Source organism: Lepidochelys kempii, chromosome 2 (genome assembly GCF_965140265.1).
Source record: "Lepidochelys kempii isolate rLepKem1 chromosome 2, rLepKem1.hap2, whole genome shotgun sequence".
Classification (NCBI taxonomy): domain Eukaryota; kingdom Metazoa; phylum Chordata; order Testudines; family Cheloniidae; genus Lepidochelys; species Lepidochelys kempii.
The window spans coordinates 180,817,110-180,834,000 of record NC_133257.1 but is presented as its reverse complement, the minus strand read 5'-3'; the positions used below and the strand labels follow the sequence as shown (position 1 = coordinate 180,834,000).

Sequence of the window (16,891 nt, the reverse complement as noted above, 5' to 3'; positions counted from 1 at the left end):
CTGTATAAACACAGAACACAAAAACAGTCACTGCACCAAAGAGTTTACAATCTAAGTATAAAACAAGATACAACAGATGGACAGACAGACAGATGGGGGAGTACAAAGAAACAATATTGGTCAGCATGGCAATCACAGTCACAGATCCACCAGTCTCACCCCACTTTAACCCCACTCTCTAATTTAGCTCCCATGGTGCAGTGCTCTGCAGCATGCAAGAAGACTCAGACCTCCTGTGTGGGCTCCCTGCATCCTAACTCCCAATACTGTACCAATGCACCAGTTCTGCTGTGTTTAGGACTCAACATGCCCCCGGTGGCAGGGATTAGGGTGGAAGGAAGCAGATTTGCTCAGGCAACAACACATGATTAGAAGTTAACCACATGTCTTGGGTGCATATTGAGTGGCCAGCTACCTTCAGTATCTGATATTCAAGAAATTCTTGAATTGACTATACATCAATGCTAGGAGCCTGGGTTACAAACGAGAGAAATTGGAATAGTTTATTTATGAGCATAATTCAATCTAGTTGGTATTACTGAAATCTGGTGGGATGATTCGCACTATTGGAATGTTAAAATCAATGGTTATAACTTATTTAAGGAGAACTAAGTAGACAAAAAGGGAACTGCCAGAACTAAAACATCCTTGTAATTTCTGATTATAGATGACAATTTCCTAACTCCAAAAGTGTTGCAGCCAACACAGGGGAATGCTTTATTAGATCTGTCCTAACAGTCAAAGAAAAACTGATCACAGAACTAAAACTTAATGGTAGCTTAGGTACAAGTTATCATGACTTGGTTATATTTACAATGTCCAAGCAGAATAAAGTTCAGATCAGTAATATATATACTTGATGCTTTAATAGGACTAATTTCACAAATCTGAAAACAATTATGAGCCAAATTGGGTAGGAGGAAGATAACTGGATAATTGGGAATTATTTAAGAACACTTTACTAGATGCCCCAAAAGCCACAATCTCACATTTGATGAAGAAGGCTGTGCTGGTTAAAAAAACACAACAATCTGGTATAAAGGGGAAGTGAAGGCATCTATTTATATCGTTCTCAAATGTGGGATTGTGGCTTTCGGGGCAACTTCTATCTATCTATTTATATCTCAAATGGAAGAAAGGGGAAGTTGATAGTAATGAATATAAATCAGAAATTAGGAATTGTAGAAAATTGATAAGGGACACAAGGAGAAATCTATGGCCAGCAGAGCTAAGGACAACAAGAATGACTTTTTTAAATATATGAGAAATAAAAAGACTCCTGACAATGGTATTGGTCCATTACTAGATGGAAATGGTAGAATTATCAATAATAATGCAGAAATAGCAGAAGTGTTCATAAAATATTTCTGTTCTATATTTGGAGAAAAAACAGACAGTCTCATCAGATGGTGATAGCACTCTTTCAATCCCACTAGCATCTCTGTGGGATGTTCAACAGAAGCTGCTAAAGTTAGACATTTTAAAATCAGTAAGTCCAGATAACTTGGATGCAAGAGTTTTAATAGAGCTGGCTGAATCATTAATGGTGTTTTTCAATAAGTCTTGCAGCACTGGGGAAGTTCCAGAGGACGGGAAGAAAGCTAATAGAGAAAGTAATGACTCAGAGAAAGACTTAGGGGTTGTGGTGGATAATCAGCTGAATATGAGCTCCCAATGTGATGCTGTGACCATAAGAGCTAATGCATTTTGGGATGCATAAACAGGGGAATCTTGAGTAGGGATAGAGAGGTTACTTTACTTCTATTTTTGGCACTGGTGTGACACTGGTGGCACTGCTGGAATACAATGTCCAGTTCTGGTGCCAACAATTCAAGGTGCTAATTGGAGAGGGTTCAGAGAAGAGCCACGAAAATGACTAAAGTATTAGAAAACAGGCCTGATAGTGATAGACTCAAAGAGCTTCTCTATTTAACAAAGAGAAGGTTACTGGGTGACTTGATCACAGTCTAAGTATCCACATGTGGAATAAATATTTAATAATAGGCTCTTCAGCACAATCCAAATGTCAGGAAATAGAAGCGAGATAAATTCAGAATGGACATAGGGTGTAAATTTTTAACAGTGAGGGTAATTAACCATTGGAACAATTTACCAAGGATCATGGTAGATTCACCCTCACTGACAATTTTTAAATCAAAATTGGATGTTTTTCTAAAAGATATGCTCGAGGAATTATTTCGGAGAAGTACTCTGGCATGTGTTATGCAGGAGGTCAGACTAGCTTATCACAGATAGTCCTTTCTGGGCTTGGAATCTATGAATAGGTGTAAATATCACACAATAAAGGGATACTTTAACATGCTATACACACACCCAACACACACCCCAACTAGCTTGTGTAATTGTTTTAAACAACTTTGGAGGTGTGTATATGCTGTAGTTAGTTTTGTAAAAATATAATTTGCACAAGTATATCTGACTTTTTAAATGACTCCCCCCGCCATGTAAATCTAATCCAAATGAGGAATACAAAAGCAACAGGAGAGATTGTAAAATATTTTTTAGCACCTTAAGCTTCACTCAAGCTGTCAGCTTTTCAGTTTCAGCCTAAGGGCTAGTCTACGCTGGCAACAGCAGCACTTTAACGTGGCTTGTGTAGTCGTGGCACAGCGCTCTTAAAAAACCCACCTCCACGAGGGGCGTGGCTACCAGCACTGGGGGCGTGGCTACGCTGGTGCTTTACGGTGCTGAAACTTGCAGCGCTCGGGGGGGAAGGTGTGTTTTTTCACACCCCTGAGGGAGAAAGTTGCAGCGCTGTAAAGTGCCAGTGTAAACAAGCCCTAAGTCACGATGTTCTGCAGTGTGCAAAAGCCTTTGATGTTAACACAGCCACATCTGAAGCCTCTTTGGAAAGACAATCTGGTGCTTTAGATATATTACAGTCAAATTTAAGTCCAAACATAGCTGTAAGTAGAACAGAAACTTTCCTCCCCTCCCTTCGGTTTCTCATTTTAAAACAGCTTCAGATCGAGGCCACATTAACTTCAAAGATTTCACATACACAGCAGACATCCCAGCTTGGGCAGAAGCAGCTGAGGTGATGGTTGCATTGAAGACTTTGAAGACACAAGAAAGAGATTATAGCTAGTCCTTCTATGTGTACACAGTAGGTCTCCTCCCCTTGCGTCGCACACGTGCAGGCCAGCTAACAAATGCAGTATTTCACTCAGGGGACTGCAGGGATACTTTCATCTCTGTGTCCCAAGCGGGTAGAAGAAGATAGCTAAACCCCCACAATCCCAACCCCAACATCCACACACTGGCCCACAGTACAGGATTGGTGAACTGAGGGGAGCAGACTGCACCATCCTACAGCCTACACACACCCTGTGCACACACTGGGAACTCTCTCTGGCTCCCTTTGGGGCAATGCTGCTTCCCCTGCTCTCTATACAGGGCTGTGCTTAAAGAAACAGGGTATGATTTGAAATGATCTTCTATTCAGACATTTTTGAGTCGGTCAGGCAATTTTCTGCCTATCTGCTGGGCCAACTGCCATTTTGGGAAGCACACTCAATGCAGCATTTTACAGAGACCACACACGTACACACACTGTGCTCTCTGAAGAGTGATCTTACCTTTTGTTTTCTTCTTCGTTGTTACCCTTAATCTAAAATAAAACTCGATCAGACTGAAAGTGTATGGTGGCACTTTTTTGTATGGAGAGTAAAAAAGATCATTAAACCCTTGGAAATTATATTAATTTTAATTAATGTGTAGCTTTAAAATATGTTTCAATAAGGATAGCTGTGAGGTAATTGCTAGCAGTATGCTAGGATTAACTACAGGATGGACCTAACCAATTTATTTTTATGCAGTTTTGAATTGGGACCATGTAGTTTGTCTGTCTTAAACAATTCATGCCCATTATTCATTGAACAGTGAATGGGAGAACTAGTATTTTGAGGAATAACTGAAGGATTGTTCATCCTGTCTCAGGGCCATCATCTGCCTAGCCCTGTTGTGATAAATGAGCCTATAAATTTACCCTAATTGTGAGCTCAACTGTGAAAGTGAGTTAATATTCATAAAATGTCACAATAACCTATAACACCAAAAAGTTGATGGGAAAAGGTCCAAACAGGAGACAGAAAGAATGAATGAATTCAAACAAAAAGGCCAACTGGTATAACTCATGGAAACAAAGAGACATGGGACCGAAAAATCAATGGACCAAAATTGGTGTGTCAGAAATTAGGCTTAATTGGTGAACAAAATGAGAGGGTGAACTGTTCTGTCCATCATTCCCTCTTGGCACCCTTAAAAGAAAAGATGATTTTGTGAGGAAAGGAAGAAGAATTTGTCCATTAACAGCTACTGACTGGGAGATGGGCGAACCAGCAGGAGCAAGCTTTTCCATCATGGCTCCACCACCACTGTCTCCTGGAATCCAGTCACCATTGGGCTGTCTTCTTCCTAATCCTGAGACATGTGCTGACCAGACTAGGCCAGAGAGAGGGACCCAGATGACATCAGCACCTCCACTGTCTGCAGCTAAATCCTGACAACCACCTGGGATGTGAGACTTTTTGACTCCCTTTATGCACCGCTACAGACTAGGGACCGAATGACTAGGCAGCAGTTCTGCAGAAAAGGACCTAGGGGTGACAGTGGACGAGAAGCTGGATATGAGTCAGCAGTGTGCCCTTGTTGCCAAGAAGGCCAATGACATTTTGGGATGTATACGTAGAGGCATTGCTAGCAGATTGAGGGACGTGATCGTTCCCCTCTATTCGACATCGGTGAGGCCTCATCTGGAGTACTGTGTCCAGTTTTCGGCCCCACACTACAAGAAGGATGTGGAAAAATTGGAAAACATCCAGCGGAGGGCAACAAAAATGATTAGGGGACTGGAACACATGACTTCTGAGGAGAGGTTGAGGGAACTGGGATTGTTTAGTTTCCAGAAAAGAAGAATGAGGGGGGATTTGATAGCTGCTTTCAACTACCTGAAAGGGGGTTCCAAAGATGATGGATCTAGACTGTTCTCAGTGGTAGCTGATGACAGAACAAGGAGTAATGGTCTCAAGTTGTAGTGGGGGAGGTTTAGGTTGGATATTAGGAAAAACTTTTTCACTAGGAGGGTGGTGAAACACTGGAATGCGTTACCTAGGGAGGTGGTGGAATCTCCTTCCTTAGATATTTTTAAGGTCAGGCTTGACAAAGCCCTGGCTGGGATGATTTAGTTGGGGATTGGTCCTGCTTTGAGCAGGGGGTTGGACTAGATGACCGCCTGAGGTCCCTTCCAACCCTGATATTCTATGATTCTCCTCAGTGTGTGCTTTTCCTTCCCCACCTTATTTCTTCTCATTCCTTTCCCTCTCCTTTTTCCTTCCATCTACTAAGAGTCTGGCTTTGCCAGCCAAGATTGCATATTTTGCAACACTGTTGTAAGCCTGTGACCAGAGAGGCAGATAAAAACAATGCCCCAAACAGTCCAATGCTGGCCCAAGTTGCCAGGTTTTGGAGTGGCTAATAAGACTGTGTTCCATGCACGTGTTTCTTGAGCAGTGAAATTGCGAGAAAGAGTCAACACCAGAGACAGAAACTGTGCTTTCTATGTTTGCTGTTCTTTTCTCTCCCCTCGTTCGTGTGTGTGTGTGTCTTGTTTTGTCTTTTAAGAAATGGGATTGGGCTTTAACAGCAACAATGGCTCCAGTCCCTCTCAACTAACCTTTTCTCTCCTCCTCAACCTTCCCCTCAAGGACAGCTATCATCCTCTTTAATATCATGTAAAAGACTGTCAAAAAATTCTCTCCAGCTAAAGGGAATGTGAGCAAGGGATGTTGTTAAAGTGAAAGCCTTGCTTAGTACTTTACATTTCAAATGCTTTAACTCTTTTCGCTTGTGTCTTTAACATAAGGTTAAAATGTTTTTTCCTCAAGACACTAAGCAGGCTGAGGTCTCTGCATTACTAAACCCCAAACCTTACACAGTTTTAGATTTCTCCGATGATGGAAAAAAGTAGAAACTTCATGCAATTTGCGAGCAAATATTTGACCATCACTAACATGATATTCAATGGTAAGAATAAGGAGCATGGTCCTGTTTTTGCTGCTCCACATGAGCTGAAACCCTTATTTACAGTGTATTGTTTATTGCCTTTGATAGGAAAAAAACCCAGAAAGCGACCCTATAATCATGTAAAGCTACGCTGCTGTCTTTTTTCTATGCTTATCTGTCCTTTCTACTTTGTTTATGGATAGAAAGAATGCGAACTGTGTGTAACCTGCACTCCCTGCTTTTGGGGAGAGAATTCCTTATACAGATAAGCCTCCATGCTCTTACCTACCCCAGAACTTCAAACAGACTGGGTTAACCGGTTCGAACTGGAAGAGATATCACAATGTATGTTGAACCAAGCTATAAAAGCTCATCCCTGTTCTTTGTTCGGGGCTTCACCATTTTCCTCTGAAAAGGAATTGGTGAGCCCTTCAGCTGTCGTATTCGCTAGCAATAAAGTGCCTCACTTTATCAAAGAGCCAAGACTCTGTGTTTTGTTTGGCTAATACAGAAGTCCAGGGAAGGCTACCCTCCTAACCCTAGACGGGAGGGGAACCCTTTTTCCCTAACACCTTGGTATCACAGTTTGGCAGTAGCCCAAAGGCTAATTAGGAATCTCAATTTTCATGACTGTGAGCAGCATCACAGTGAGGATTCAGGAAGAAACAATATCAATAATTTCTTTGCAAACAGCAAAAAATGTTTGCTCAGTAATCAAATGCCTGAAGAAAATTGGAAGCAAACTCCATGGCTTACTTGACTCATAAAACTGAAGGCATAGCCAGCTACCAGCAAAAAAGTTGCTCTTCTTTTCGCTGCTACCAATTAGAGGTGGGTGCAAGGCTCAAAATGTGAGGTTTCCAACTCTAGTGTTTAAGGCTGGCTGGAGCCAGGCCTTTACTTTGGTTCAGCCCACCCATAAACATGTTTGGATTTCAAAGAACCCCAAAACGCAGGGGTGTTCAGATCCAGGGTTTTGGTTCAGGCTTATCTCTAATAGCCAAAGGTCTGCACATGTAGAAAAGGTTGGAGTGATGGTGGGTTAGGAAGAAAAGTGTAACTGCAACACAGACAGGGCTGGACCAGCAGCAGATCTGGAGACCCAGCTGGAGGAAGAGCCCTGGACAGAACTGACAGGCTCTGGAAACTTCTGCTTCTGTAAAGAATCTAAATAGGATTTGAACCAAAGGGTCTGACATCGGGCTACTGAAGCAGACTCCTAAGCTCTGCAGTGTCATGGTGTTTTGTGTTTATTATCTGGATTCCTGCCACCGTTACACTCTCATGAAGGCCCTATGGGGTTCAATGAGGTTCTTGTGTGAGTGAGCACTATTCAACACGAGTGAGGCTGGCAGCACAGTGTTGTGCATAAACAAACACAAACAACATAGTAATAAATAATAATGAGGCATAATGCTGCAGTAAACACTCAGATGAGGATTTGAGCATGGGCACGGAGTTTGAGTTCAGGGAGCTTCTTGAACCATTATTAGGTTGGCAGGCTTAATAAAATTAATTAGAGCTCAGCAGGCTTTTATTCATATATTGCTAGCTTTTTTATTCCCCCATTTCCTTTTTTTAAAAAAATGCTATGTATTAAGGATGGACGAATCATCCAAGAGTTAAGCTAGCACCAACTGTGCGCGAGTATGGTACTGCACCTCAGCTGACGTGTAAATCTGCTATACCTATTACGGCTTGAGAGGACCTAAACTCTTTTACTTTTCATTATAGTTTTGGTCTTGCTGGCTCTATCTTTTATTTTCCCATACAGTCTCTCTGCATTTGTTTTTCATTCTGCAGTATTTTCCACCTATTTTTACACTAGACATTCTCTTTGCTCCTTCTTTATTCCTGTATTCAGTCTCACCTAACCACAGTGCAGAACTAATAAATTCTGAAGTCTGAGTCAGCATTTCAAATCTATGAGGTTCAAACAGTTTTGAAATGCATCCGATGAAGTGCGCTGTAGCTCACGAAAGCTTATGCTCAAATAAATTGGTTAGTCTCTAAGGTGCCACAAGTCCTCCTTTTCTTTTTGCGAATACAGACTAACACGGCTGCTACTCTGAAATTTGAAATTATGCAAACTGAGGCCACCTATCCCTGATAAACGCAGTCACAACATGAAATACCTTTTGTTTCTTATTTCTTACCAGAACTTTGGAATTCCTGACAATCCTGTTTGCTTTCCTTACAGCCTTATTCAGCCCCATCTAAAACAGCAAGAGAAAAACAAAATATATCAATTTTGCATTACCTATATATTTTTCCCCAAATATTTTCTCTCTTCTGTCATTAATCATGGCACAAAAATGAAGGATGGATCTATAAATAAATCATTCACTACTTTTTATTGGACTAATAATCAATTATCTAATCACCGTGTATGAAACTCCAGTTGCAAGAGTTCATTTATTTTGCTTCAGGGCACCATTTATTTTCTTAGATGAAATCCAGCTCAGTTTACGATTTTTGATTCAGATCTCAGCTATGCTGAATTAGTGACAGTGGACAAAATTCAACAACTCTTACAGAAGCGCTATCTATTTGTTCTATACAAGATGGCCAGAAATAGGATGTAAGGATGCACAAACCACCCAGTCTCCAGAAAACAAGAGGTTAACTTCAGTTCAGATTTGCCATCTGTCATAGCTCTGTAGTGTTCCCTGTCGGTTGAATGTGGTACTTTCAGTACTCTTAGCCTCAGTTTCCCTCTCAGAGGTGGTTCCCTTTGTTATACCAATAAAATAAAAACCAGCAGGATCTTATTAAAGGGGAAAAGGCAAAATACCACACTTATTGTGAATACAGAAAGAATCCTAGTAAGCAGTTAGTTATAGCTATGACATTCCATTCAATCTCATATTCATTCATGTACACACACACACACAGGTTCTGCAAGGTTGTTATCATAGTTACCAGCCTTAGAGTTGCTCATGCCAAACCACTGCCCAGGTGGCCTGGACATGAGGAGGGAGCAGGGCCTTGTCAGATGCTCATCTGATGCTCCTGGAAGTTGGTTTGCAGAATCAGACCCCAAAGTTCTCGTTTTCTAGAGTCCATTTTTATAGGAATTTCTTCCTATGCCAGTCTATGGGAATTGCTTCATCATGCTGTTGCTGAATCAATCAGCAGATGGCACATTCCTGATGGCTCCGTGCTGCCAGATGTTATCTTGTTCTTTGGTTCTCCCATTCTTGAGGCTGTTGGGTGGATTCCAGTCTGCCCTCCGGGGGTCCTCTGGTTATTTCCACTTGACGCCTTCTTCAGCCGATGGACACTGGATTCTTAGGCTGGCACCTCCCTGATCATTCAGTTATTATCCACACCAAGCATCCATCCACATACATCCTCTATCTCTATTTTAATCACAATTGTTAATACAACAAAAGGGCGGGGAGTCTCTGGGTGCTGCTTCTGTTGTTACAGAGTATTGCTTTGAGTCTCTCTCTGTGTGAAATGCTTTGAGAACAGACTCTGTCTTAGAATATACGAACGCAATTAGCAGTTGCAAGTTTCACACACAGAGGGAGAGAAACAGTACCAAAAACCCAGAGACCTCTTAATTAGTAATACCCTGGAATTTAAACTATGGGGAATCAAACTCATTTGTGATTTTAATACAGAACTTCTTTAATATGATCCAACATCCTCAGCTCTCCACACACCAATTTGTGCTGGAGATGTGGCTTAGCTCTCTGGCCTAGTCACAAACAACACAACCCCCTCTGGGGTACCAAAGTTGAAACTAAAAAGTCTCTACCAAACAAAAAGGTCCCTCTGCCCTTTGGGGCTTCTCTTTAACGCACCCATGGGGCACTGTTCCCAGCCTGTTTCTGGGCTTGGTGCCTTGTGTCCTTCCTGGCTCTGGGTCCCCAGGCTGGCTCCCTTGGAGTATCCTTTTCCTTGCAAACCCTGGCTCAGGGCTTTCCACAGGAGCTGGTGGTTCCAACTCACGGGATGCGTCTTCCATCATAGAATCATAGAATATCAGGGTTGGAAGGGACCTCAGGAGATCATCTAGTCCAATCCCCTGCTCAAAGCAGGACCAATCCCCAGTTTTTGCCTCAGATCCCTAAATGGCTCCCTCAAGGATTGAACTCACAATCCTGGGTTTAGCAGGCCAATGCTCAAACCACTGAGCTATCCCTCCCCCGCTTCCCAGAGAACTTCCCACTTTTTCTCCCCTTATTCTCAGGGAGCAGGTGGGGAGAGTTTCTCTCTCTCTCTCTCTCTCTCCCCCCCTTAGACCTGATTCACCCAGACTCTCCTTCTTTGGGTCTCTTACCCCCACCCCCTTCCTACTCTATGCCCAGGTGCCCTCTGTAAAGCCCTCTTAACTGGCCAAAATGGAGAGTGCTGATAAAACACAGGTGCACCGGCCCAGCTCCCTCTTAACGGGCCAGTGTCACCCTGTGACACAATCCACTTGCACATGTTCTAATGAAGCATTCTGTAGGTGTCCAAAAGACAGTAAATTTACTTACACAGGGAAGTATAGCAGAACAGGGGGACAGACTGGCCAAAAAGAGGGCATGTCAAGGAGAAAAGCCTCTCCTGCATTTGTACAAGTGGGTCAAAAGCAACTACACTAATATCCCTTACACTTGGCAGCAGTACACAAAGACCTACATAGCCACCCCCAATTGCAGTGGAAGTGTCACTCTTTGGAACAAGAAATGTTACTGGGCCATCTACCCAACCAATCCCATTCACAAGGGAATTCACATGCATCGGGCACCATGAACATGAATGACAGCAGTAATACTAGAGACCTGTTCATATTGCAGTAGGAGGTAATCTATGCAGTGCTCTGTGAAGGTCAAATCCACAGCAACCACTGGCTCTCACAGCCAGGATCTGCCAAATATTCAGCAATACCATTAGGACTCAGCGGGTACTCTGGATACAAGAGGAAACAGCAAGGGGGCCTAGTTTTTATCAATGTCTAGGTTCTTATCAGCAGCTCCACTAATCTGTAACACCTGCTGTGTGTAGTGTGTCACAGAGATCTGTGAGTAGGCATCTGCAAGACACATTGTGAAGCAAAGCTGGCTTGTCAAGCCTGCACTCTGACACTTCACTTGGGACTACACCTAAGATTAGGGCTTGATACTGAGAGTCACTAGGAGCTCATTGTCTCTTTGGATCAGGCCCTTGTTTTGCTTGTTCAGACTTGCAGAATCCAAAATCTGGTGCGCACCGTTGACCACAACTAATTTACACTTGCGGTTTCATTTTACACTTATTTTGTGCCTCTCCTATAGAATTTGTCCAGATGCGTTTTCTTGTTTTGGTTAACTTGCGCCAAAATCTTCAGTCCAGATAGACTGGCCTGAGAAAAGTGCAGAAGGAAGTGGGTAGTGGAGCAGCTGAGAAACTGCTCTGCAGCCACTCTCACAGCACAAAAATATGCTGGCCTCAGACAGTAGATCTTTCAGCCCTGCTCCCAACACCACACCAGCCCCTTGCATGAATGCTGAAGCACAGAGAGCCACTGTGGAGTAGACCTCTGCACCTTACTGTGGTGTGAAACCCTCCCTTCCCCCACCCCACTATACAACCTTCGGGAATTCTTTCCCTATCCTTGTACAGAAGAATCACACTGGTTCCTTTGCCAAAGGACCCTTCACTGTCGAGGTGGTGGGGGATCCTCCCTCAGTTACACTCAGATATCCCTACTGATTGTGTTGACTGGGGTGTAATTGAGACTAGAATCTAAGCCACTGTAGCTAAGTTATTGGGGAACTGTTCTCCCCTCTGTTATAAATAATATTAATCCGATTGATGCAGGATACTGAGGGGAGGTATCTCCATTAGTGAATGACAGTGTACTCTGGAACATAGAATCATAGAATCATAGAATCATAGAATATCAGGGTTGGAAGGGACCCCAGAAGGTCATCTAGTCCAACCCCCTGCTCAAAGCAGGACCAATTCCCAGTTAAATCATCCCAGCCAGGGCTTTGTCAAGCCTGACCTTAAAAACCTCTAAGGAAGGAGATTCTACCACCTCCCTAGGTAACGCATTCCAGTGTTTCACCACCCTCTTAGTGAAAAAGTTTTTCCTAATATCCAATCTAAACCTCCCCCACTGCAACTTGAGACCATTACTCCTCGTTCTGTCATCTGCTACCATTGAGAACAGTCTAGAGCCATCCTCTTTGGAACCCCCTTTCAGGTAGTTGAAAGCAGCTATCAAATCCCCCCTCATTCTTCTCTTCTGCAGGCTAAACAATCCCAGCTCCCTCAGCCTCTCCTCATAACTCATGTGTTCCAGTCCCCTAATCATTTTTGTTGCCCTTCGCTGGACTCTCTCCAATTTATCCACATCCTTCTTGAAGTGTGGGGCCCAAAACTGGACACAGTACTCCAGATGAGGCCTCACCAATGTCGAATAGAGGGGAACGATCACGTCCCTCGATCTGCTCGCTATGCCCCTACTTATACATCCCAAAATGCCATTGGCCTTCTTGGCAACAAGGGCACACTGCTGACTCATATCCAGCTTCTCGTCCACTGTCACCCCTAGGTCCTTTTCCGCAGAACTGCTGCCTAGCCATTCGGTCCCTAGTCTGTAGCTGTGCATTGGGTTCTTCCGTCCTAAGTGCAGGACCCTGCACTTATCCTTATTGAACCTCATCAGATTCCTTTTGGCCCAATCTTCCAATTGGTCTAGGTCCTTCTGTATCCTATCCCTCCCCTCCAGCGTATCTACCACTCCTCCCAGTTTAGTATCATCTGCAAATTTGCTGAGAGTGCAATCCACACCATCCTCCAGATCATTTATGAAGATATTGAATAAAACCGGCCCCAGGACCGACCCTTGGGGCACTCCACTTGATACCGGCTGCCAACTAGACATGGAGCCATTGATCACTACCCGTTGAGCCCGACAATCTAGCCAGCTTTCTACCCACCTTATAGTGCATTCATCCAGCCCATACTTCCTTAACTTGGTGACAAGAATACTATGGGAGACCGTGTCAAAAGCTTTGCTAAAGTCAAGAAACAATACATCCACTGCTTTCCCTTCATCCACAGAACCAGTAATCTCATCATAAAAGGTGATTAGATTAGTCAGGCATGACCTTCCCTTGGTGAATCCATGCTGGCTGTTCCTGATCACTTTCCTCTCATGCAAGTGCTTCAGGATTGATTCTTTGAGGACCTGCTCCATGATTTTTCCAGGAACTGAGGTGAGGCTGACTGGCCTGTAGTTCCCAGGATCTTCCTTCTTCCCTTTTTTAAAGATTGGCACTACATTAGCCTTTTTCCAGTCGTCCGGGACTTCCCCGGTTCGCCACGAGTTTTCAAAGATAATGGCCAGTGGCTCTGCAATCACAGCCGCCAATTCCTTCAGCACTCTCGGATGCAACTCGTCCGGCCCCATGGACTTGTGCATGTCCAGCTTTTCTAAATAGTCCCTAACCGCCTCTATCTCCACAGAGGGCTGGCCATCTCTTCCGCATTTTGTGATGCCCAGCGCAGCAGTCTGAGAGCTGACCTTGTTAGTGAAAACAGAGGCAAAAAAAGCATTGAGTACATTAGCTTTTTCCACATCCTCTGTCACTAGGTTGCCTCCCTCATTCAGTAAGGGGCCCACACATTCCTTGGCTTTCTTCTTGTTGCCAACATACCTGAAGAAACCCTTCTTGTTACTCTTGACATCTCTGGCTAGCTGCAGCTCCAGGTGCGATTTGGCCCTCCTGATAACATTCCTACATGCCCGAGCAATATTTTTATACTCTTCCCTGGTCATATGTCCAACCTTCCACTTCTTGTAAGCTTCTTTTTTATGTTTAAGATCCGCTAGGATTTCACCATTAAGCCAAGTTGGTCGCCTGCCATATTTACTATTCTTTCGACTCATCGGGATGGTTTGTCCCTGTAACCTCAACAGGGATTCCTTGAAATACAGCCAGCTCTCCTGGACTCCTTTCCCCTTCAAGTTAGTCCCCCAGGGGATCCTGGCCATCCGTTCCCTGAGGGAGTCGAAGTCTGCTTTCCTGAAGTCCAGGGTCCGTATCCTGCTGCTTACCTTTGTTCCCTGCGTCAGGATCCTGAACTCAACCAACTCATGGTCACTGCCTCCCAGATTCCCATCCACTTTTGCTTCCCCCACTAATTCTACCCGGTTTGTACACTCTCTTTCCTTTATGTATGAAAATGTTAATTTTTTACCTATTAAAATGTCAATACATTAAAAAGCTTCAGTAGAGGGAAAAGGGTAGCTCTATGGATGTGAGAAAGATCTTCCAAGTTTATATTTCACCGAAGTCAGAGACCCCTGTAATTGGGGTTCAGTTTTGTAAGGTGCCGAGTGCCTCTGGAAATGGACTCTGCAGATTGCTTTCAGGACAGAGCCCAGAACTCAAGACAAATTAGTGAACTTTCATAAGAGCAACATCTTAATACCCACCCTTTATACAGCTTACTTTTTAAATAATACTCTTCCACAACAGTGACGATGAATCCCATGTGTTGTTCTGCTTTTATTAGGCCATCTTTTATAACCAGTCATATCAGTCGGGGGCACATTCTCCTGATTCCCTCAGCCTTTGTCATTCGCTGACTTTTCAATGTGCATGCAGAATTTATTATGAGACAAGCCCTGGAAGGAGCTGGGATTTTCATTGATGGACACCTCTTAACTGACCTCAGATATGCTGAAGACACAAAACTCTTCGCTACAGCCACTGATGCAATATGATTAAATGAATGTTGGAATCTGTACAAACAGATAGTGAGGAATTTAGGAGCTGAGAATATGCCCAACTAACCTTGCTATGGAAGGAATCCCTGCCTTTTTTCTGTGAATTATAAGAATCAGTGAACTAAGAAATCAATTAATGTTGAACAGTTTTCAAACTGAAAGGAAAATTATACGGTCAGATCACAACTGTGTGAGTGCTTTGCTGCTGATCAAAATGGTTAGTCAGGACAAATTGCTCCTTTTGACTATGACCTATCAATCCCTCTTATAATCTGCCATAAGAATATAATTGCTAGCTTTAAATCCACTAGGCTTGAAGGCTCAGTAGAAAAGTTCAGTGCAAGTTTATATTTATCTGGATGGAGTTATAGATATCCAATGTGGGGAAAAGCATACTTTGTCGAGCCCGCAGATTTAAAATATTAGAAAAAACAAGTGATGTTGCCATACTGAGTGGCTGGGATGCCAGTTTGGATTTTTAAGCAGCATATACTTGCATTTCAAGAAATTGCCATCAATATTTTTGCTGGAAATAAAATTCAGTTTGTTATTATACTTGATGTAGATACTGATCAAAGCAAAATTAATTAACTCAGAAATTTAAGGGTCAAAAATAAAAGGCAAACAATATGAGGAATAATGAAGTATAAGAATAACTAGTAGAAGAGTCTCTCTCAAAGCAAAGGTTGTTCTTTATGTACATTTTTATATGCAACATTATTCTGCCTACAGCATGAGCACTATGGTGCTTTTATTCTAAGACAATCTTTAAAAAATATTGGTTTGTAGCATATAACAAGTACACGAGAGGTGCCAATAAGGAGCCAAGATAATGTAGCCCAGTTTCTTCCCATTGGCCTCAGTACATACATGCATCTCCCATTTGCAATAGTTATCTTGAATAAATATTGTCACTAGAGTGCACCCAATTTTTTTCAGCAGATTTCGGCTTGTTAATCCCCTGACCCCCATTTTATATGGGAAAAATTGTCTTTCCACAAAATGCTAAGTCCAGTTGTCCTCTGTCTACTCTGATTAGGGAGAATCGAGGATAGGCTCCATGTTTATGGAGGTGGCAAGAGTTTCTCTCTTATTCCCCTCTAGCATCCTTGTCCTATCCTTGGCTCAGAGCTCTATTTTGGAACTGTCCCTGTAGGCTACACAGCCCATGCAATCTCCCTTGCTGTAACTCAGCCAGAGAGTAACCTCTGCTGCTACACAGAAGAAGCACTGTGTGCCTGGGATGCTATTTGGTAGCTGATTGGTGAACTCAGACTCCTTCCCTGGGGAGGGAAGATCACTGGGTGCCCACATAGCCCTCCAGAGTAGGTCCGGCTCCATCCACGTTGATGAATGTGTCCCTGGCTGCACCGCCTAGGGTTGCTGCAATGCTACTGAGGGCTCCATGCAACAGAAGAGAGCCAAGGAAAGGTTGGGCACCATGGGATTTCATTTACCTGGCTCTTTCACTGCTGTCTTTTAAAGATTATACAGCCACATTTATGACTAGTACAACATGCTACAGGCATTACTGTGCCAGTCTGCATGCCTCTTCAGAGCCACTCACAACACAGAAAGACAGAAAGGAGAGTACAGAATCCTGCAAGAGGAAGCAGTGCATGCTATTACGAAAATGAAGCCTGGGAAAGCCCTGGGGGTAGGCATGGCAATAGATAACGGTCCAACAGAATTGTTAAAAGCGGTTGGTGACAACAGAATTGTTTTCATGTGGAAAATTTGCAAAGATGGATGGATGGATGAGAACAACAACTGGATGACGGGAATCTTTCTACTCTTACCAAAGAAAGGAGACATAACATGGTGTAGTAACAATCATCTCCCTGATATTGCTTGAGACAAGTTCTGCTCTACATAATCCAGGATTGCCTGAAGCAAATGATAGAAGGTAGAACTACCACCACAACAAGCTGGTTTCAGAGAGGGATGAGGCCCGTGTGATCAAATCACAAACATCAGTCACATCATTGAAAAACGCAGGGCGTACAATGCAGTTTCACAGACTACTCAAAAAGGGTTTGATACGGTCTGGCATGACCATCTTTGGAGGACACTGGCAGACGTGGGGATTCCAAAGCCCCTAAATGAACTCATTGCAAGTCAATAACATCAACAACAGACTCTGGTGTG

At 43.2% G+C, this 16,891-nt stretch overlaps 1 protein-coding gene across 5 annotated transcripts in view; it reads right to left on the bottom strand.

The window, feature by feature from the left end:
- AOAH (acyloxyacyl hydrolase) overlaps positions 1-16,891 on the bottom strand; it is a 141,022-nt gene that overhangs the window by 84,320 nt on the left and 39,811 nt on the right. For all 5 annotated transcript variants that reach the window (XM_073332890.1, XM_073332885.1, XM_073332887.1 and 2 more), the window contains exon 6: positions 8,181-8,240. In XM_073332890.1, the coding sequence (XP_073188991.1) occupies positions 8,181-8,240 (60 nt within the window). The remainder of the gene's footprint in view (positions 1-8,180; positions 8,241-16,891) is intronic.